Source organism: Microcebus murinus, chromosome 16 (assembly GCF_040939455.1).
Source record: "Microcebus murinus isolate Inina chromosome 16, M.murinus_Inina_mat1.0, whole genome shotgun sequence".
In the NCBI taxonomy this organism is placed as follows: domain Eukaryota; kingdom Metazoa; phylum Chordata; class Mammalia; order Primates; family Cheirogaleidae; genus Microcebus; species Microcebus murinus.
Genome location: NC_134119.1, coordinates 47495280 through 47518425, shown reverse-complemented (window position 1 = coordinate 47518425; position 23146 = coordinate 47495280). Strand labels below are relative to the sequence as shown.

The window sequence follows — 23146 nt, the reverse complement described above, 5'->3', positions numbered from 1 at the left end:
CTCCCAGAGTGCTAGGATTACAGGTGTGAGCCACCCTTGCTTGGCCTATGGTCATTGTTAAAGCACCAATAGTTATAAAGTAATTTTATATAATTTGAAAGTGGAGCAGATATTTGGGGGAAAACATCTGTCCTCAAAGCTAGTGACTAATTCCTGAGCTGTCCTACAGCCAGAGAAGCAGATAAAACAGTGTCTGATTTTAAGAATCTGTCATCAATTCACTTCTTGATGACTTCCCCCCAATTTAACGTAAATTGACTTTGTTCCTGCTGCACGCTGCTCTGGCCACCCTAGAGGATCAAGGTGAGCCGCGGCTCCTGCGCTGAGTGGGTCATGCATCCTGTCTGTGGTTTGCCCTCTGAGTCCAGCCCAAATCCTGGATGCCCTGTTGTCTTTTCCTGCACTGTGTGATTCTCCTTTTGCGAATCTTGTGTGTGGTGAGCTGTGTGTCATACTCCTGACTTGCCTGGTGTGTGTGGAGGGGCAGGGGCCTGTCATGCAGGTGGAGGGTCCTGATGGCATTCCGTGGGAGCTACAGCTCTGTGCTGAGCTTCTCCTTCCCCTGAAGCGTGGTGAGCAGACATGGAACCCAGAGATGTCCCTCCATGAAGATGTTCCTTTAGGGCACTGGAGTTTCCAAATAAATGTAAACCCCTTCTTTCTTTAATAGGACTCTGTTGCTTAAAGGTCTGTTACTCTTTTCGCTTTGGGTTTGTACTCTTTTCGCTTTGGGTTCTTGAAATTTCATATTTAAAACATCAGCAGAGATATTTTACGTTTTAGCTAATCTATTTAGAGATTTTCTTTCTCCATTTTTGGATATTTTTGTCTGTTTCAAACTAATTTTTAGGGTATTCAAAAAACTTTTTATTTGAACATAATTTTAAAATTATATGAAGTTACAAACATAAAAATAGTGCAGGAAACACCTGTACACCCATCACCCCAATTGCTTTATCATTTGCATACTTGCACACTCTCTGTGTATGTACACAATTATTTCTGAATCATCTAAGTTAACCATCTCAGGTTAACTTACATACATCACTACCTGTTACCCATCTATGCCTGAGTGTGCATTTCCTAAGAATAGGCTTAATCCAGTTTACCTGGCATGTTTCTCCTCCTGTAGGCGATTAGTAAATGTTCAGTAATTTTTGAGTTACTTGTTAAACCTTTGATAGCTTTTTAAATTGACTCTAGTGGGAGTAATTTATACCACAGAAATTTGTGAAAACCACAAACTAGGGCTTTTTTTTTTTTTTCTTCCTGGAGAGCAAGTTTCCCAACACCTTGCTGGGTAAGAATATTCTCTAACTGTGTCTCATTTAACTAGCTTTGTGAGTTGACATCAGTACAGCACTTTAACCTACGGTCCCTGTTTCATCTTCTTGGAGCATTTTCCTCTCCAGGATAGGCTGTGGTCTAGGACTAGCTATTTATTGCCTTTAGTTGTCTTGTTTCTTTAATGTCCTTGATTCCAAAACATTTTCTTAGCCTTTCTTTGTCTTTTATGACACTGATATTTTTGAAAAATACTGTTTTCCCTCCCCCCTTTTCATAGAAACATTCTCATTGTTTGTTTTTCTGATGTTTCCTTTGATTAGATTGAGGCTATGCGTTCTCAGCTGGCACACCATGTAGGCACTGTTGTGTCCATCTGTCTGTCCTTGGTGGTATTGAGCACTTGGTCAAGGTGTTGCCTGATTTCCCCACTGTAAAATTACTGGGTTTTTTTTCCCTCCCTTCCAACTAATAAGCAGTCAGTGGAGAGACACTTTAAGACCATGCAAATATCCTGCTCTTCATCAAGATCTTCCCTGAATTTAACATTGATTCTTACCTAACTCAGTCTTTACTATGATTTTTACAAAATGATGGTTTTCCCGCTTCAGCACCCCCTCCCATCCATCCTTGCCGATGGCATTCTTCTGTTAGCTGGAGAAGTCCCGTCCACCTACCCACCTACCATTGGTATGGACTCTGAATTCCCGTTTTCCCCAGTGGGTTATAATTCATTACTGTGCTTAATTAACTTTGGTGCTTGAATTGTGCAAGATTTGACCCATGGGAGTCTTCAGCTGTCTGTTGTGTCCCTGTGGCACAGCACTGTCATTTTTGCTGTTGCTTGGTTCTGTTGACTGTTCATGCTGCCTGGCACAGCAGGGTGCTCTCTGTACTTGCCCTGGGATCTGCCCTTTCCCCAAGGAGTCTTGGTTCCTTTCATGGGGAAATGGTTGTAGAGACCTAGATCTGTGTGCTCGGTGTGCCCCTTGCTCCTGGGAGGGTCACTGCATTTTGACTGAGTGTACCTTTGTCGTCCGTCCCCAGATGCCAGAGAGCTAGTCCTCAGCCTTCCCCGCTATGTACTACCTGATCTTTCCAGACTCACTGCTTAAGGTTTCCTTGTCCTTTGTAACCAAAATATTTGTTAGCAACAAGCCATGCTTTTCCGTGTTGGAGAATCTGCTTCTGATATAACTGCCATTTTTGCTTTTTCTCTTTCATCCACTGTCACTCTCAGTTTTCTTGGCAAGGCTGCTCTGCTGAAGGGGACCCCGAAATGTTAACCAGATTCTCCTTAGATTGTCTCTGTGGTTCTGTGTTTTTACTGTTGCTTTGTGTGGACACCACAGTGGAGCAGCACGGATGCCCTTGGTCAGAAACCCCAAGTGTGATTTTCCCTTTTAGCGTTTCCATACCAGTGCCTAACAGATGCCCACGTCTCCAATTTTCTGGGCAGTTCTTCGTCCCCCTAAGTGTCTGTTTGGTCAGCCTGGCCTACCTGCCAGCCAGCCTGCAGACACTGCCTTTATCTCGACACCTCCCAGAGACGCCTTCCCCTGCTGCTGTGCAAATCCCCATCCCACCCTGCTTCCCTGTGACCTCGCTTCTCCATGCTAACAAGAAGGCAAGAAAAACCACAATGTGGCCAGAGCCCCCAACTCTTCAGGGCTGCAGTATGTGGTTGCTGGGCTTGTCACAAGTCTCTTTTGCTGACTAGTGCAGTAGTGCCCCTTAACCACCTTGCACATGAAAATGGACAGGTGCCCTGGCCCACACCCCTGCCAGCTGCCCCTTGGAGGCTGCTGGTGCCCAGGACGGCACACACCACCTCACCAGCCATAACTAACTGTGCGTCCTGACGTGTCCTGAGAACAGAGAAGCCCGTACCCCTCCTGTCAGCTGGGAGAACCCTGTTCCCAGCCCTGCTGAATTTGCAGGATGTATCTGTGCTCTCAAAATACCCATTTGGAGTGGCAGAAAGAACCACAAACGGGGCAGGGCATTGGATAGAAATGATTCTGTCTGTGTTACTCCTAGATTGGCATTGGCCAATACAAACACAATGGGAGTCACACATGTAACTTTTAAGTTTTCTAGTAGACATGTTAAAATATGGAAGAAGATTCATGTATTAGTAGGTTTAGTCTTAAAAAAAGGAAGAAATAAGTGACATTAATTTTAATAATATATTTTATTTAATCTAACACATCAAAAATGTGATCATTTCAATCATAATCAATATAAACAAATAATTCAGGTACTTTACATCCTGATTTTGGAGGAAGTCTTTGAAATGTTGCGTGTTATGCTTCGCGCACATCTCTGTTGAGACTAACCACGCTTCAGGAGCTCAGCAGCTCACGTGGCTGGCGGCTCCTGTGTGGACGGCATGAGGCTGGGTACACGATGGGGTTGCCGGACACTGTGGGCTGGGCGGGCCAGCAGCCAAGGGGTGCATGCTCCAGCGTTGCCTGGCAGCTCTGACTCCCTGGCCCTGCCCTTTTCCCAGGACAGGGCCGCTCCCTCCATGGAGGAAACATGTATTTGCACAGGAGTTTCTAAATGAGGTACAGTGACTCTCCATGAATCTATGCTTCTTCCAAGATCTTCAGAGCCTGTCCCTTCTCTCACGTGGCTCAGAACTGCCAAGGATAGGCTCCTTCTCCAAGGGGAAACTCGGTGATGCATTTGGCAGGCTCAGGGACTGGCCTCCAGGGACAGTTTCAGGAAGATTAGGTTTATTCAGTGAGAGGTGCCTGAAAAGGCTATAAAGAAACTTGAATAGGATTCAGAAACCAGAGAGGGAGATGGTGCCTCGTGGGTGTGCTGTGTGGACTGGGAGTCTCCTTGCCTCCATGTGGTCCTCCCCAGGTGGCCTCCTCAGGGCTAGTAGGGGCAGTAGCCACTCCCAGCATGGCAGTGGCTTCCCCTGGGACATCCATCCAAGGAGAAGCCAGGCAAAAGTTGTGTCCTTGGAAGTCACATGACCTGACTTCTGCTGTCCTGTAGGTCAGAGCAGTCACAAGGCTGCCTGGGTTCGGGTGGTGGCACCCATGCCCAGGGTCACGAGTGAACACGGCAACATGCACAGACTGTAGTCTGTGTTGCCATGTTTTTCAAAAGGCTGCAGGACTCAGGGAACTGGTAAAGTGGGCTAGCTGCACTACCCCTTCTTATTGCCTTACAAAGCACATGACTGGGCGTGCTTGTCATGTCAGAGAGGGAGGACTGTCGTAGCTCATTAAAAGTATAAACAAAATTATGTTAGCCACAAATGCAGACTCTTCCTCTTATGCTTCCACCCTGGAAGGTGTCTCCCTGCCCACCATCGCCAGTGCTCCTACGCCCTCAGGAGTCAGCTTCAGCAATCAGTGTCCCTCTGACGCCTCTGTCTGCTTTGTGCATCTGGTCTGGAGCAAATGGTGTCCTCTTTGGTGGTTCATCTCTGCAGAGCCCTTTGCAGTTCAGCACCTGCTGAGGCAAGAATCCCAGCACACCCCAGCATCTTGTTGCCTGACATGTGTGCCACAGCAGCTCTGTGGCTTAAACAAAGCACTTGTAATTTCAGATGTTGATGATTCTCTGTTTTCTATATTTCTCTTCAGTATCCACTCCACTTTTTTCTTTGAGCCCCTCTCATGTATATCCAGTGACAGAAATGATGTGGGGCATGAGAAAGTCAAGAGAGGACTCTTGTTTTTGCTCAGCCCCCCATGTAGTCGGGGACTCAAAACCCTGATTAAATATCTTGCGCTACAAGTCCGGGACTGATGCCCTCTCGCCTCGCAGCATGCCTGGCCTGCCGCGCACGCTCCGGGTTCCCTGGGCCGAGTGGCTGCAGCAGCTGGAAGAGGTATCTGGCTCTGTCCCCGCAGGACCTGCAGGACTGCAATGACGAGCTGCAGGCCCAGCTGGAAGGCCTGCGGGCGCAGCTGCCCGCCAGTCGACAGAGCTCCTCCAGGGGCCTGGGACAGCGGCTCTCTGGACAGGGCCCAGCAGGTAGGCGCCTGGCCTGGGTGGGGGCTGGCCCCAAGGCCTGGGGTTGACCCCACACACAGGGATGGGAGAGAGGAGGGGAAGGGCTTTACCATTTGGGTAGAAAGGTTAAAGGGAGATGGTGTCCTTGTTTGTCTTGACCTCTGGAGTGGAGCTCTGCCCTGCAGGGATGTTGCTAAGGAGGGTCCGCTGAGATGCACAGGGCGGCCTTGCAGCAGGGTGCTCACCCCAACGAGGAGGAAGGGCGAGGCCAAGGTGTGCATGGGTGGTCTCCAGCCCCAAGGTGCAGCCATGGCCTGGCCCAGGCTGCTCTTACATCTGAGAGTTGGTTTTGATGACAGCTCTTTGTGTAGGAGAGGAGCTAACTTACTCGAATACGTGGAGGCCTGGTACTCACAGGCTCGTGTGGACCGAGGTTGGCAGGGCTTGCCCTTTGCTGCTCCTGGGAGATGTGGGAGCCATTGCCTTTGGGGTCAGGGTGAGGTGGGGATGGGGCCAGGCACCGAGGGAAGGGCCCCTGCCTGGCCACATGTGCCCACACTCACAGCTGATGGGGTGAGGACACACTGAACAAGAAGAGCTCTTGAAGTTCTTGGCTCCTTCTGCAGACCATATAAGGATCCAGATGTTATAGCTGCCCTTGAGCTTTGCTGCGGTCCTGTTGGAGGACTGGGTGGGCTTGGCTGGCTGCTGCCCCTCCTGGCAGTTGTGCGGCCTCTGCTTGCCTGAGCAGCAGCACACGATGCACCTGGCTCAGAGCGCAGTGCTGCTGCAGCGGGGGCCCACAGGGCCACAGCCCACCTGCTCCCCGGGATCCCATGTCATGGCAACCTCAGCCCCTCAGAGAACATTTTGCTCCCATCCATAACCCTGAGAGCTGTTTACTTAATCAAATAGAAAAAGATGTGCACAGATCAGTCAATATGGGAACCTCCTGGGAAAGCCTGGTGGGGCTTTCTGTGCATGTGGTCCGACTTCCTAGGAGCCCTCAAGTAGCCGCTCACCAGCAGGCTCCTTCAGAGTCAGAGGCACCCTAGACCCATAGCCCCGACGGCCACCAGGCTCACAGGAAGCTTCAGGAAGGAACAAGATGTCCCGGCCACACCCAGGCCAGAGAGGCCAGCAGCTGTTGGGGTGCAGCCACACTGGGGGCGATTTTTGAATCCCCACAGATGTGACCTGAGGCCGGGAGCACAGCCGGGCCACAGTGGAGGGGGTAACTGTACCTCCCTTTGTCCCTCAAGGAGCCTGAGCTGCGTGTGTCCCTGTCAGGAACTGGCCACGCTGAGGTCCTGTGTCTGCAGTTGCCCTTGTCAAGTAGAACTCGGGCTGTGGAGGCAGCCCTGGGCTTTGTGGCATTGGTAATAAAACCAATGCCACCCCCGTCCGGGGCCTTTTCTCTTCCCACCTTTGGCAGCCTCAGTCTGACCACAAAGGTTTGATTGACTCCTTAAAAGAAGGAGGGGTCTGTCTGCCGCCAGGCGGCCCGGGTAGGAGGCGGCATTGTGGTGGAGGGGGTGCTGTGGGCGCCAGAGCTGTGACAAGCATCCACTAGAGCTGCTGCTGGGCCCAGGGGGTGGCAGCTGCAGGTGGCCAAGGCCATGAGATGCTTTCTGCCCTGAGGTGCTTATCCTCAGTTCTCTTGGCCCCCACATCCCTGAGTGTGTGACCTTTTTTTTCATGGAAAATAATTTGGGAAATGGAAGGAGAGGGTGAGAGTTGGAAACTGTGTCTTTTCCCCACCTTCCTGGCCCCTGGCCCAACCCAGATTAAAACCTAGCAGTGGGACCCCCAACACACGTCAGGAGCTGCCTGCACCCAGGTGGCACGTGTGGGTCCGTGGCCTCATCACAGGACCTACCTGTATGTCGCCTGCCTTCGTATGTCCCTTCCTGTCAGCGTCAGATTCTTTATTTCACTGGGGGTTGTTTTTGTTTTGTGCTTTTTAGTACATTGAGTTGCTGTTTTATGCCTCAGGGCTTAGTGTCCTGGCCTTATCAATTGGAGCCCTGCGTCATTTGTATGATGTAATAGTAAATAACATAGGGGCACCAAGAAAAGGGGGAAGCTAAAACGCACAGGGTGGGCGGATAAGCTCTGTTCGTGCACCTGTGACCATCTGCACATTGCTGTGAGTGCAGCAGGTCCCTCTGTCCTCCGTCCTCCCATTCCTCTGTGTATCTGGCATCGTCAGAGAACAGGGTGTGGCAAATGTGCCATGCTACCGCTGTCTCTTAGGGCATGGAGGGGCCCTGATGGATCTTGTAGGGAGCCTCCTGCCTGTATCTGAGTGCTCTGTGTTCTGACAAAGAACTGAAACGCTGATTCCTAAGGAGCACCAACTTTCAAAATGAGCACAACCCTACGGCCAGCGCCGTGTGCCTCTCCCTGATGGGGTCCAAGTGTCTCTGGAGTGTTTGAGGGGGGCCCTGTGGCATCCTTGGTGTGACATGAACGGAAACGTCCTCCTGTTTGCAGGCATCTTGCTCACAGGCAGTTCTGCTCCAGTGAGTATAGAGACGGAGATAATGATGGAGCAGCTGAAGGAGCACCACCGAGACCTCAGGATCCAGCTGGAGACCAAGGTGCGGGCGCAGCTCTGCATCTGCCCTAGAATCCCCTGCCTCACAGTGAGCCGGCGCCAGGGGACGTTTGTAGGGAAGACGTTCTGCCCCAAACCTTTCTCTTGGGATGGAGGCGGGACATGGGAATGACTAACAACGGGGAGAGAATGGTGTTACACGCTGGAGTGTCATGGGGACACTGGAGGGCAGCCGTGCTGTGCCAGCCCTCCCTGCTCCTCTGCAGCCGGGAATCACAGTTACTGGCTGTGCTCCAAGCCTCAGTGACCTGGCATTTACGGGGGACTTGGTGGCTTCATGGCCAGGTCCACCCTGGCTGAGGCTGTCCTCTTGGATGAACTTACTCCTGCTGTGTTTCTAGGTTGGAGAGGTGTTTAAGGGACAGTGTCCACATCTCGTCTTGTGTCCAGTTCTTCCACCTGTGTAGGGAGGCGGGCCACCTCTGTCTTGCGGCTGTGCCTTTGGGCTCCCTGCATGGATTAATTGGAAGCTCCCAATGTGCCCTTGCCCACCATGGCCAGAGTGTTCTTTCCATCAGGGGTCTGCAGGGTGTTCCCAGGCACCCCTGGCCTTGCCAAGGCTCCCCAGTTCTCTCAGTAGTTGTCACACGCTCTGCACCCTGTGCACTGCCTGGCCGTATGCCAAACTCGGCTTGGCCCCGAGCCGCCTGCTAGACCTGTCTCCCAGGGGATAATGTGCTGCGCAGCCACATGGGACCCTTGGTGACTGTTCCTGGTCCCTTCCACAGACCCTGATACCTCCTCAGGTCTGGGCCATCGGCTCTTTGGATGCTGTTCCTGACAGCCCCATGTTTCTGTGTTGGGTTTGTCAGCAAGGCCATTTTTAGGGCCTTGTTCATGTTTCTCTTTTTAGGTAAATTACTACGAGAGGGAAATCGAAGTAATGAAAAGGGACTTTGAGAAGGAGAGAAAGGAGATGGAGCAGGCTCACAAGCGCGAGGTCGGCGTGCTGGAGGAGCAGAAAGCAGACCTGGAGATGCTCCACGCCAAGTCTCAGGAGGTCATCCAGGGCCTGCGGGAGCAGCTGCAGGACTTGGCCCACGGGCCCCAGCCGGAGCAGCTGGGCCTGGCGCTGGCGCCGTGCTGCGCCCAGGCGCTCTCCAGCCTGGCCCTGCGGCTGGAGGAGGAGCTGCACCTGAGACACCGGGGCCAGCTGCAGCAGATCAGGTCTGCCTGGCTTCTGTCAGTATTTCATGCCTGGGGGTTCTTGGCCAGGACCAACATTTGAAATTAGATTTAGATAAAGTGCTGAGAATTGCAGTGCATGCTAACTGGGTGATTCTTCTCTGGGCAGGTGGGTGAGTGCTGAAAGAACAGGTCCTGGTATAAGTATTTTACTTTATAGATTCACTAGATCTTGGGCCATGAAGCCATTTGCTGTGTAGAAATTTAATGTCATTTCCCTTCTGCCTTAGATGTGCCTGGTAGCAAAGGGCAACATATTCTCCATCATTTAACATCACATTCTCATTTTCCACGGTGAGGGGCTATAGCACGTAGGCAAATGGAGAAAAAAAAGCCCCAAAGTCCTAAAACAATGAGAAAGATGATCAGTTTGGGTTAGTAAGATTCTTGTAAAAGCTAAAGTGCACAAATGAAGGAAAGACTTTTTTTTTTTTTGAAACAAGTTCTTTGTCCATCAACCAGGCTAGAGTGCAGTGGGATCATCATAGCTCACTGCAACCTCAAATGCCTGGGTTCAGGCGATCCTCCTGGAGAGGAAAGGTTTTTTTTTTTAGAAAACCAGAGTTGGTATTTTGTGCACTCTAGTGTCAGAATTACATGAGAAAGGATCACGTGCCTGTTCTTGTCTCTCCAGTCTGACCGAGGAGAGTAAGTTATTGTGGACTCACTGATGGTCAGCTGGGACCCGCTGTCCTGTGGAGAGCTTTGCATGCCTCTGCTCAAGGAGGGGCCCCATCCACCATACTGTCCACCGTATTGGCCAGGCCACCCCCAGCCCACGGTGGGACCAGGGCCTCCCCTGGCCGCAGTGAGCAGACAGCTGTGGCCAAATAGGTCTGCTGCGTACCCGTGCAGCTGCTGCAGAGGGATGTTGCTTTGGGGTTGGTTGGGTTCAGGTGTTGGTGGCCCCCATCACTGTGCTGATAGCAGGAGATCATGTCCCCAAACCTGGAGAAGGTGGGCACTTCCCTTTTTGGTGGGAGGGAGTGGCAGGATGTGGGAGGTGATGAGGAATCAGCACTCCCTCTTCCCTCCCCTCCAGGATGACCCTAGGCCATCCAGGGCTTGGGGAACCTGCTGCTGTCCTGGAGGGTAGATAAAACGTCATTTGTCACCCATGTGTTTCCCTGGGCTGTCAGCCTAAGAATGTGTGATAAGGGACTCCATGAGAGCTGGGGGGGCAGGACAGGTAGAGAGTGGCTCCTTCTTCTCAGCATCCAGGTGAGCATGTGCCTAGCTGCCCACCCTGAGCCATCGCAGGCCGTGGCGCACTCTGGCCCCTCGCTCCTGGGGAGCTGCTCTTGCTGCTCCGCCGGGCTCATGGTCGCTCCACATGGAGGTGGAGCCGCATGGACCCATGTCACTTGCTGTGCCCGCCCTGGCCTGGAGTGGGCAGCAGCCCTTCCAGACTCAGTGCTCTGCCCAGCCTAACCTCACTTCCACTGGACTCGAGCGCCTGGGCTCGGCAGCTTAAGGGATCGTCAGGGGCAGTCTTACCGTGCGTTTTGCCCGTCTCACCAAGTCTTGGCACCAACACTCTCCTGTAGAACTCACTGCCGTGAGAGCCGTGTCCCACGTCTCCTCTGTACAGTCGGCAGCCCCCAGCTGCACACAGCTACAGAGCACTCGAACTGTGGCTAGTGTGACTGAGGGCCTGGACTTTAATCCTATTTAATTGCACATGTAAACACGCCCGTATGACGGGTGGCTTCCATGTTGGCTTGCGTGTGTAGAACCTCACTCACCCCATTGGTGATCCTCTGCTGGACTCTCTAAGGAGGGTCTGGGTGTGGGTTGGAGCCCAGGGTACGTGAGAGGTGAGCAGGGGTAACAAAAGCCAGCTGAGGAGAGAGGACACAGGTGGTTAGAATGAAAGCTCGGTGGCCTTTTCTAACTCGAGAGGAGGGTCTGGGGCCGAGAGCCGGAGGTGCCTGCAGTGCGTGACGCAAGCTGTTTCTGCAGGAGAGAGGCTGAGGGCGAGCTGAGCCGGAAGCTGTCATGGATGGAAGTGCAGCACGCCGCCCGCTGCGAGGACCTGTCCCTGCAGCATCAGCGCGAGAAGGATGAGCTGCTGCAGAAGCACCTGCTGCAGGTGAGCGACCTGGCGGAGCAGCTCGACCAGGAGAAGCGACGGCAGGCAAAGAGGGAGGAGGAGATCCTCACGCGCTGTCGAAAGCAGCAGCTGAAGCTGCAGGAGTTGATGAGTGAAGAGCAGGCGCAGATTTGCAAGTCATTCGCCCTTGAGAAGGAGAGGTTAGAACTTGCCTACAGGAAGCAGGTGGAAGAGCTTGCCCAGGAAGTGGAGGCACTGCGGGCTCTTTGGAAAGGCGGTCTGCCAGTGGCAAGGAGCGAACAGGAGAGCGCACACGGCCTCACGCCCCCACGTCCAGGCAGTGGGGAGCAGCCTCCAGCCCGGCTGGAACCGGGCGATGGTGGAGAGATGGGGGAGCCGGCGGGAGGCGACCCTGGCTGTGTACAAGCCGGGTGCAGGGATGTGGCAGGCCAGCCCTGCTGTGTAGATGGCGTGCAGAGCCCAGCTGCAGCCCCTGCCCTGGTGGCCAGTAGGCCCTCGGAGAGCCTCGGCGTCAGAGAGAACTGTCAGGGTTTGCTTAACACTGAGGAGGGGGCTTCTATTCCCCCAGAGAGGTGGTCACGTGTGCAGCCACATGGGGTGGACAGAGGGGCCGTCCCAGGGGAATCAGTGCCTTCTGCCAGGGGTCCAGCGGACCTGAGCCAGCCTGAAGCCCAGGAGGGAGATGTCAGGCCAGCTCAGCCCCAGAGCTGGGGGCCACAGCTAAGCCCAGCCTCCTCGGGGAGGGGACAGGCTGAGAGGCCAGAAGCTGTTCTAGAGGAGCGAGCTGGGAGCCGGAGTAGGGTGCTGGACTCTGGGGGGGTCCAGAGACCGGCCTCGGAGGAGCAGGCTGGGGATGAGGGTGCCAGGAGAGGGTCCTTGCCCTCCCAGCCCCAGCTTGCCGTCCCGGGGGAGATGGAGGTCGATGCAGCACTGGAGAAAGAAAAGAATGACGTGAAAACCAAACTTCTGCAGCTGGAAGATGTCGTCCGGGCTCTCGAGAAAGAAGCAGATTCAAGAGAGAAAGACAGGTTTGGTTTCTACCCATTCTTAAAACGCAGAACTAACCCACTTGATCCTGTTGCTGCTGCATCCGTCCTTTCCCGCTGACAAGCTCACAGCCTCTGGCCGGGGTGGCTGGGGGTCACGATCCAAGCCCTGGCCAGCCACCAACTCAGTGGCTTAAAACAACACACTTGTTTTCTTATATCTTGGAGGTTAGGAGAGTGAAATGTGTATCACTGGGCTGAAATTAGAGTGTTGGCAGGGCTGCATTACCTTGGAGGAGAGTCCCTTTCCTTCGGTTTTCCAGCTTCCTTGGCTCATGGCTTCCTTCTGGCTTTGAAGCCAGCAGTTGGTGGCCGAGTCTTTCTCATTTCACATCACTCTGACAATGACTCTCTGCCTCCACTTTTTTTTTTTTTTTGAGACAGAGTCTCGCTTTGTTGCCCAGGCTAGAATGAGTGCCATGGCATCAGTCTAGCTCACAGCAACCTCAAACTTCTGGGCTCAAGCGATCCTTCTGCCTCAGCCTCCCAAGTGGCTGGGACTACAGGCATGCGCCACCATGCCCGGCTAATTTTTTCTATATATATTATTTGGCCAATTAATTTCTTTCTATTTATAGTAGAGACGGGGGTCTCACTCTTGCTCAGGCTGGTTTCGAACTCCTGACCTCGAGCAATCCGCCCGCCTCGGCCTCCCAGAGAGCTAGGATTACAGGCGTGAGCCACCGAGCCCGGCCTCTGCCTCCACTTTTAAGGACTCTGGTGATCATATTGGGCTCCCCTGGATTACCCAGGATAGTCTAAAATCAGATAATTGTCAGCCTTAATTCCCCTCTGCTGGGTAATGGTACATTCACGGGTTCTGAGGATTAGGATGTGGACAACTTATAGAGGTCATTATCGTGCCTGCTGACTTTTCTCCTCTGGCTAATTTTAAGATCTGGCCAGGTGCGGTGGCTCACGCCTGTAATCCTAGCACTCTGGGAGGCCAAGGCGGGTGGATCGCTCGAGGTCAGGGGTTCGAAACCAGCCTGAGCAAGAGCGAGACCCCCGTCTCTAGTAAAAATAGAAAGAAATTAATTGGCCAACTAAAAACATATAGAAAAAATTAGCTGGGCATGGTGGTGCATTCCTGTAGTCCCAGCTACTCGGGAGGCTGAAGCAGGAGGATTGTTTGAGCCCAGGAGTTTGAGGTTGCTGTGAGCTAGGCTGATGCCACGGCACTCACTCTAGCCTGGGCAACAAAGCAAGACTTTGTCTCAAAAAAAAAAAAGATCTTCAGATCTTTGGTGGTTTTTCTCTGGTATGTATTTCTTTCTTTAACTTTTTATTAAAGTGTTACATACATGAGAAAAATGTACACATACACACAATTAGAAACGTTTTCAACAAATTGAACTCATTTGTGTTACCAGCACCCAGAACAAGGCAGGGAACTCACCCAAGTCCCCTGCGGATAATAACCACTATCCTGACTTCCAACAGCATAGATTAATTCTGCTTGTTTTAGTACCTTGTATAAAGGAATCATACAGTGTACATTCTCTTTTGTTTGTTTTACAGCGTATATTCTTTTGTGGCTATACACTCACAAAACTTTCTTCTTTCTAGTCCAGCCTGTTTGTGAGAGTCGTCATATTGCTCGTGCTGTCATCCTTCACATGCACTGCTGTGTGTATTCTCTTGTGTGAATGTACCATCCTTTTCTATTTCTTCTGTTGGGTGTTTGGTAGTGTCCAGGTTTTGGCTCTCAGAAATAGTATTGCAGTGAAAGTTCTTGTACATGCCTTTTGGAACAATTATATTGGGGTGGGCCTAGAAAGGGAATTGCTGGGCATAGATGTATAGTTTAATTTTTGCTTGTCCTACTTAGAAAACATTGTCCCTGTTGCATGTATGGATTGTGTCTTACAAAAACCTCTCAGTTATTGCTGTTAAAATATTGGCTCTTCTCGGGGCCCAGGTGTGGTGGCTCACGCCTGTAATCCTAGCACTCTGGGAAGCTGAGGCGGGTGGATTGCTCGAGATCAGGAGTTCGAAACCAGCCTGAGCAAGAGCGAGACCCAGTCTCTACTAAAAATAGAAAGAAATTAATTGACCAACTAAAAATATATATACAAAAAATTAGCCGGGCATGGTGGCTCATGTCTGTAGTCCCAGCTACTCAGGAGGCTGAGGCAGTAGGATTGCTTGAGCCCAGGAGTTTGAGGTTGCTGTGAGCTAGGCTGATGCCATGGCACTCACTCTAGCCTGGGCAACAAAGCGAGACTTTGTCTCAAAAAAAAAAAAAAAAATTGGCTCTTCTCACTGTTCTTTCCAATTACATGGATGATGTTAGATCTTTTCATGTTTTCCACCGTTTCTCACCTTCTGTTTTCTATTTTCCATTTTCTGTTCTCTGTGTGTCATATTTGGGGAATTTTTTTAATATCTCTGTGTTCCAGTCAGTGTTTCTTTCTTCAGTTCTGCTGTTTAACAGTAATCTGCTGTTTAATCCATTCAGTGAGTTTTTATTTTTCAAAATTTTTTTATTATTATTTTCTTTAGAGATGGAGTCTCGCTCTAGGATGGAGTGTGGTGGATCCATCATAGCTCATTGCAGCCTGGAATCCCTCGGCTTAAGCAGTCCTCCTGCCTCAGCCTCCCAAGTAGCTAGAACTACAGGCATGTGCCCCCAAGCTCAGCTATTTTTTTTTCTTTCTTAGCCTTATCTGTCCAGACTAAAAGGTCTAATTTTTAAAAACTTTTTGCAAAGAAGAGGTCTCACTATGTTGCTGTGGCCTCAAGTGATTCTCTGCCTCCCCAAAAGTCCTGGGATTACAGGTGTGAGTCACTGCACCCAGCTTGAGCTTTTATTTTGACATTGACTTTATTTCTAAAAATTCTTTTAGTCCTATGTGATCATTGTTGATAGTTTCTTATTTGGTTTTTATTTCCATATTTTATTATGTCAACATTTCATAGCATGTATTTTTGGTTTGTGTCTGATAATTCCAATACTTGAAGTTCCTGGAGGATCTAATTCTGTTTGTTTTGCTTTTTTTTTTTTTTTTTTTTTGAGACAGTCTCACTCTGTTGCCTGGGCTAGAGTGCCATGACATCAGCCTAGCCTACAGCAACCTCAAAGTCCTGGGCTCAAGCAATCCTTCAGTCTCAGCCTCCCAAGTAGCTGGGACTACAGGCATGTACCACCATGCCCCAGCTAATTTTTTCTATATATTTTTAGTTGGCCAATTAATTTCTTTCTATTTTTAGTAGAGGTGGGGTCTCACTCTTGTTCAGGCTGGTTTCGAACTCTTGACCTTGAGCAATCCGCCTGCCTTGGCCTCCCAGACTGCTAGGATTACAGGCATGAGCCACCACACCTGGCCCAATTTTTTTGCTTTTGCTATCTCTTATGGGTGGCTTTTTTTCATGTATGTTATGCTGATCGTTGTTTATGAACTCAATGTTTGCCTGATGTTAATCTCTGGGAACCTTGGGTACCTTATAGAGGATGCTTTTGCAGAGAAGCGAGGGGCTGCTAATCTAGGACCACTTGAACCTCCTTCCAGGGCCCCGACTTTTGCAGGTGTCTGCAGTGCAGTTTCTCCACCCTGCTGTTAGTGGTGCTGATGTAGGCGTTGGTTGCAGCGTCACTCCAGCTTTGTATTGCATAATGCTCACAGCTTTGGTTTGAGCTTCCGGGTTTTTGTTCTGTTGGAGGCTCTTGGAGGTTTCCATTGCTTTCTATGAGGACAGTCACTATACAATCAGCTTCCCACAGGATCTAGTTGTTTGGCAATTGTGTAGGGGATGAGAGTGGGCACCCTTCAGCTTATCTGGGCTCCAAGCAACTGGAAGTAGAAATCCCTCCCCCCCTCCCCCTGTTCCCCGCCCTCTCCCCCTCTTCCCCCTTCTCCCCTCTCCCCCCACCCCCTCTCCCCCTCATGTGCCTTACATCAATTTGTTTTCCATGCTAGAGCCAGAGTGATCATTTCAAAACACAGATCTCATTTGTTTCACTCCCCTGCTTGAAACCCTCTGCTGCTTTTAAAATTCCAGTGACTTCTGTCTCTTTATTTTTCTCATTAGTTCCTCATGAGATAAAATGAAGTCATATGAAGGAGATACTTATACTTAATTATTATAAGCTTAATACATAAAGTGAACACGATGAGATTGTGTGGCTTTGAATGTTTTTAGATTTAAAAAAATTAGAAGGTAATGCCATATAAAGACCTACTGGGGGGAATAAATGTCAGCTAGACCAACCTGTATTAAGAATAAATTTTGTGGGTAGCAAGTATCGGTTTTAAGTTGTCTCATTAGTGATCTTTATTGGTAAATTTGTCATCTGTCATAAATTGATGATGTTAAACTAACCAGAGACTCTCTTAGAGTTGTCAGAAAACAAAGGTGACACCAGGCAGACTTAGCCCATGTAGTAGCTGTGTATTCCTGCTTTTTCCCACTTGGGGGTTCACCTAGCATCAGGTGTCTCTCCATAAATCAATGTGGGCACTTCCCTAAGTTTCTCCTAGGGCTGACCTCAGAGTGTAGGATGGGTGGGACTGTCACTAAAGAGGAGAATGTGTCCCATGTATTTTGGCCTTCTGATTCCTTGTGTCTCTTGGCTCCATGCTGGAGTTCACTGGCAGAGTCAAATACCCTTTGCAATACCCGAGGACTCAGGCCCAGCATTTAGCACTGGTACCCAGTATATGCATGTGTTCGGTTAGAGGTCATAAGATGCAGGAACTGGGCAGCCATAAACACAAAGTAAATGAAACCAAGGTTTTGAGAGCGTTAGTAAGTTGTCCATGGTCTACCAGTTTAGAAGTTAAGAAAGCTTTGTTTTCTGTGGCTTGACTCTTGGGAGATGCAAAATGTTAACACTGGTTAGAGGCAGAGGGGAAGGAAGAGTGCCCGGTGGCTCCTTCAGGGGAGGGGACGTGGGGACGGCACGGTTTCCAAGCCCGAGCCAGGCTCGTGTTACGGAACCAGGCTTACCCCGTGCATGTGGCAGCCAGCTCTCCTCAAGTGCTTACCAGTTTTTTCTCAATTTTTCATGCAGAATCGAATTTCATAGGCTCTCTGAAGAAAACACTGTGTTGAAAAATGATCTGGGAAGGATTCAGCAAGAGCTTGAAGCTGCAGAAAGCACCAATGATGCACAGAGGTGAGGAAACAAGATGCATCTCGGCAGCTCCTGTCCAGACCTTCCCGTCAGTGGGACATTTTGCTCTCTGTAGAGTTAGAAGGTACCCACAGAGAAAGTGGGAAGTATTTGCAGGTCAGCCCTGCACTCCAGAAAACCCTACGTAGGTGAGCCTTGTAGACCTCTTAACAGACTTGACAGGCACGGAGGGCTCCAGCCTCCCACACATGTGCGGAGCCTTACCTCCCAAGCCCCTTGGCGCAGAACGGCCCACACCAGAGGCTGCTTGCCTTGGGAATTGATACACAGGCACTTCTCAGACCATACCGAAATGCTCCACCTGGCGCTTAGGGGCTGGGAAAGGCTTTGCTTGTTCTTGCAGGGGTCAGAAGTGCCCTCCTGGCAAGTAGAACCTGTTTGGTCATGTCTTGATAATAGTTTCAGCTCTGCTTTTCTCTGAAGTTCAGAGCTGGGGGAGGACAGTGGGCATGGGGAGGGGCCGGGACTGAGCACTGAAACAGGAGAGGAGCTGGGGTGTGTGTTGGGGGAGGGGGATTTCTGCTGTGACGGCGGAAGCCATATCCAAAGACAGTTTCTTTGGCCTTCCCCACCCCACCCCATGTGACTTTCAAGATGAGCTTAGCACTAAAATACTGAGTATGTTTTTTTGAGATGAGAAAAGTACCGTGATGATTAAAGTATAGAATCCAGAGTAGGTGGTAACAAGTGATTACTATTGATTTTGAGATTTAATTGTTTTCCTTTAGCAATCACTTTTTTTCTTGAGTTTGTAAGCCAGAGCCCCTTGAACAACAGACCTCAGCAGGTGCAAGGCTGTTTCCATCTTTATTTATGCTGCTGGGTGTGAATAGTTACATGTTTTACAAAAGAAATATTAATGTGTGTCATTGAGGGATGTCACAGAGGGTGTTTATTCCTACAATACTGGCAGTGGGGCTGGGCACAATGCTGGGCTCATGCCTGGAATCCCAGTACTGTCTCTACAAAAAATAGAAATATTAGCTGGGCATGGTGGCATGTGCCTGTAGTCCCAGCCACTTGGGAGGTTGAGGCAGGAGGATGACTTGAGCCCAAGCATTTGAAGTTGCAGTGAGCTATATGATAGCACCACTGCATTCCAACCTGGGTGAAGGAGATAGACCCTGTCTCTCTCTTTTTTTTTTTTTGTGAGACAGAGTCTCGATTTGTTGCCAAGGCTAGAGTGAGTGCCGTGGCGGCAGCCTAGCTCACAGCAACCTCAAACTCCTGGGTGCAAGCAATCCTGCTGCCTCAGCCTCCCAAGTAGCTGGGACTACAGGCATGTGCCACCATGCCCGGCTAATTTTTTCTATATATATTAGTTGGCTAATTAATTTCTTTCTATTTTTAGTAGAGACGGGGTCTCGCTCTTGCTAAGGCTGATTTTGAACTCCTGATCTTGAGGGATCCGCCCGCCTTGGCCTCCCAGAGTGCTAGGATTACAGGCGTGAGCCACCATGCCCGGCCAGACCCTGTCTCTCTCAAAAAAAAAAATGCTGGCAATGTATGATTTCTCTGAGAATCTGAACAATTTCACATCTCTAGATTCTCTGTGATTTGGGATCAGGGTTGGGTCATCATTGTCATTAGCAGCGGCAGCAATAATGTAGCTGTAGGGACAGTGAGTGGCTGTGGAATGGCAGGAGCAGGTGTGAGCGTCTGTGATGTGGGTACAGATCTAGGCTGCTGATGGCACACTGGGTGGTGACCAGGGAATAAGAGCCTGGTTGGTCAGAAGTGACGTTGTTAATTTTGCTTCTTCAACAGGAGGGAAATTGAAGCTTTAAAGAGAGACAAGGAAAAGGCCTGCTTTGACATGGAGGAGCTCAGCAAACAGGTCAAGTATTGATACCTGGCATGGAATCAATGCCTTTCTGCCTTCTTTCATTATTTTGAGATAATTTCACACTTAGGGAAAGGAAATAGAGAACTTTTTCCTAAAAGATTTGAGAGTGAATTGTTGAGCAGCCCCCATCATGTCTGTGAAGACCCCACCCCAGTCAGGTTTGCTGGTGGTCCCAGTAATGTTCAGAGTCATGTGTGGCATTTTGTCCCCTGTGATCAGTCCTTGGCTTTTAGGGCCTTGACATTTTCAAGAGCACAGCTGGTTATTTTGTAGGAAGTCCCTCCATTTCCATTTGTCTGATGTTTCCTGGTAATTTGAATCACGTTATCTGTTTTTGGCAGGAATAACTCAGAAGTGATACTGTGTCGTCCTCATTTCACCCCATCCAGGGTTGCAATAATTTGTCCCATTGCTCATGTTACCTTTGGTCACTTGGTTGAAGGTGATGTTGGCCAGGCTTCTCCACAGTAAAGTTACTTTTCTCTTTGTAATTTTTTAAATTACAAAAATACTCTTTGTAGTATTTTATGGGGGGAGACTTTGATATTTGTAAATATCCTTTCGTCATCAAAATCTCACCTCTGAGTTTTACCAGCCTTTCATTTCTTGGTGGAGTCATTTATTACTATGATGGTGACCAACTGGTGACTAATCCCACTATTGTTTTACATTTAGTAGTTGTCATTCTACAAGGAAGAGCTTTTTGTCCCCATTTATTTATTGTATCATTATAATATCATAGATTCCTCTTTTATACAATGGGTTGTAATATATTACTGTCACATTTATTTTGATGCTCACATTGTCCCAGATTTAGCCAAGGGGAGCCCCTTCAGGGTGGCTTCTATGTCTTTGGACAGGTCCCAATCATTCTTTGAGCACTTCCTTTCTGCTACCCCAAGATGTTCCAGGTTCATCTGATACTTTGCCTGCCCCAGCCCTGGAAGCAGCCACTTCTCCAAGGAGCTTTTGGTTACTTTCAGTATAGAAGGGTAATATTTAGAGACCAGGATCTGGGCACTAGATGCATTCATTGCTTCTGCTGCTTTCAGGTGCTCTTAGTGGATTTAGCCAGGAAATGTGTGTGTGTGTTTATATGCGCACATGTACTATGTGCATGTGGTCTCAAGTATATTTATTTGTACATCTCTCTATATTGTAAACCACAAATTCAAGCTCATATCTGCATTTCCCACCCAACATGACAGGGATAATTCTAGTTTTCTCCATTTCCATATTTATAACTCATTTCTCCAACAATCGAGAGGCCTGGTTTCTATCTTCCTCAGCGTATTTACTTTTTATTTGATCAGCGTTCCTTTGCCCCTGTGTAGATGCCCTTCTTACCCTGACTGGGCACCACCTCCCCCACACTGGTTCTCCTTTCACCCTATGCACAAATGCCTTCTGTGCTCAGTCCCACTTACTGGCTTTTGGACTGAATTTTTAAGAAAGAGGCACACAAGCTGGCATTTGTCATCCTTGTTTATTGTTTTTTAACTGAAGTTTTTATTGATAATTTTAGACTCATATCTAATTGTGAGAAATAGAAATCCCTTTACACTTTACTCAGTTTCCAATACTGGTGACATTCTCTATACTATAGTGTCATATCTGCGTATTAGTCTTCTTGGATTGCCGTAAGAAGGCACCACAGACGGGGGCAGTTCTGGGGGTGAAGTCTAAGAACGAGGTGCCGGCAGGCTTGGTTTCTTCTGGGGCCTCCCTTTTGACTTGTAAGTGGTGACTTCTCCGTGTGTCTTCGCGTGGTCACCCTGCTGTGCATGTCTGTGTCCTAATCTCTTCTTACAAGGACACCAGTCAGATTGGACCAGGGCACACTGATGCGACCTCATTTTACCTCATTTATCATTTTAAGTCCCCCTCTCCAAATGCATCTACATCCTGAGGTACTGGAGTTTAGGACTTGAACATAAGAATTTCGTGGGGAACACAATTCAGCCCGTAATGAGTATCACAACCAATATATTAACATTGATGCAGTCTGTGGATTATTCTTAGATTTCCCCAGTTTTACTTGTTTTTTCATTTGTGTGTGTGCATATGTATATATGGGTGGGGTATGTGTGGGTGTGGTGTATGTACAGGTGGTGTGGGGGTGTGTGTGTATGTGGTGTGTGTACAGGTGGGGTGTGTGTGTGTATGGTGTGGGGGTGTGTATTTGTGTGTGGTGTGTGTATACAGGGTGTGTGTGTGTGTGAGTTAGAGTCTATACAGTTTTATCGTCAGTGTAGGGTCATGTGTCCACACAGTGGAGATACTACTTCCAGCATTACAAGGCTCCCTTGTGCTGCCATTTTCTTTTTCTATTTTTTATTTTTTGAGACGGAGTCTCACTCTGTTGCCTAGGCTAGAGTGAGTGCTGTGGCGTCAGCCTAGCTCACAGCAGTGTCAAACTCCTGGGCTCAGGCAATCCTCCTGCCTCAGCCTCCCTCCCTGTAGCTGGGACTACAGGCATGTGCCACCATGCCCGGCCAATTTTTTCTATATATATATTTGTTGGCCAATTAATTTCTTTGTATTTATAGTAGAGAAGGGGTCTCGCTCTTGCTCAGGCTGGTTTTGAACTCCTGACCTTGAGCAATCCTCCCGCCTCGACCTCCCAGAGAGCTAGGATTACAGGTGTGCTCCACCGCGCCCGGCCAGTGCTGCAGTTTTATAATCCCACCAACCACCTTCCTGCCCACCCAAACCCAGCCATATTCCCCTGACAACCACTGATCTGTCCTCCATTTCTAAAATTTTGTCATTTCAAAATATTACATAACTGGAATGGTACAGAATGTGACCTTTAGGATTGACTTTTTTCACACTTCATAATTCTCTAGAATGTCGTCCAAATGTCATGTGTATCAGTAGTTTCTTTTTATTGCTGAGTGCGCTGCGGTAGGGACATAGCACAGTTTGTTGTAGCAGAGTGGCTGTGACATTTTACGCCCCCCCAGCGGCATGTGTGCCATCAGTTTCTTGGGTCCTCACCAGCATTTGGCGTTTGCGCTCTTTTCCACTGTAGCCGTCCCCACAGGTGCAGGCAGGCTCCAGGGGGCAGCAGTTGGGTCTCTCCCTTCCCCCGTGTTGGTTACACTCTGGGGAAGTCATTCTCCTTGAGGGCAGGAGGACAGAGTGCTCTGGGTTTACTTCGGAGTGGTTAGTGTCTCAGTCTGTGTGGGCTGCCGTACAAAACACCACGGACTGAGTGGCATAAGCAGCAGAAATGTATTTCTCCAGGTTCTGGAGGCCGGTTTGGTTCCTGGCCTGCTGCCTCCTCACTGTCCCCTCGAGTGGCAGGGAGAGAGCCCTCTCCTTATGAGGGCAGCAATCCTGTTGGATTAGGACCCCACCTCTGTGACCTCATTTAACCCTAATCTCCTAAAATCCTCTGATGAACCTAAGAGTTGTTCATACTCATTTTGTTCAGCTTATTTCTTTTGGGAAGATGGCAGAGATGAATTCCAAGCACTTTATGTGTCACACCTGAAACCAGAAGTAGCAGTTTGTTTGTTTTTGAGTTTCTGCACGTTGTTAGTATACAGAAATACAATCGATTTTTGTACGCTGACCTTGCATCCTGCGACGTTGCTGAACTCAGCCATTAGTTCTAGCAGCTTTTTTAATCACTTGTGTGTCTCAACCCCTGTTCTCCCCTGAGATAAGTCCCTACGACTCTCCTCCCCTGCCACCTCTATTCCCGCATGGCTGAGAAGGGTGGTTTTGCTGCGGAAACTGCGGCAGACGCCAGCAGGCGGGTGGCTTGTCTGGCTCCAGCACTGTTGTGCGTTTCCATGGTGAGTGTGTGGGAGCCGTGCCCGCGCCTCCTCCGTTAGGAGGATGTGCCGTGGATTCACTGACGCCGAACACTTAAGACGCCGCATTTGCCGGCAGTCCAGCTTCGTGTGGAGGTGACCTCTCTGGGGCTTTCCTGGGCCCAGAGTGGCTGCCCCACCCTTCTCTT

At 49.6% G+C, this 23146-nt stretch overlaps 1 protein-coding gene across 1 annotated transcript in view; it reads left to right on the top strand.

Moving 5' to 3' along the window:
- Positions 1-23146, top strand: part of NINL (ninein like) — a 114004-nt gene that overhangs the window by 77352 nt on the left and 13506 nt on the right. Inside the window, exons 14-19 of the mRNA XM_020281782.2 lie at positions 5163-5286; positions 7762-7868; positions 8739-9052; positions 11033-12172; positions 17205-17309; positions 19095-19164. Coding sequence (XP_020137371.2) covers positions 5163-5286; positions 7762-7868; positions 8739-9052; positions 11033-12172; positions 17205-17309; positions 19095-19164 — 1860 coding nt within the window. The remainder of the gene's footprint in view (positions 1-5162; positions 5287-7761; positions 7869-8738; positions 9053-11032; positions 12173-17204; positions 17310-19094; positions 19165-23146) is intronic.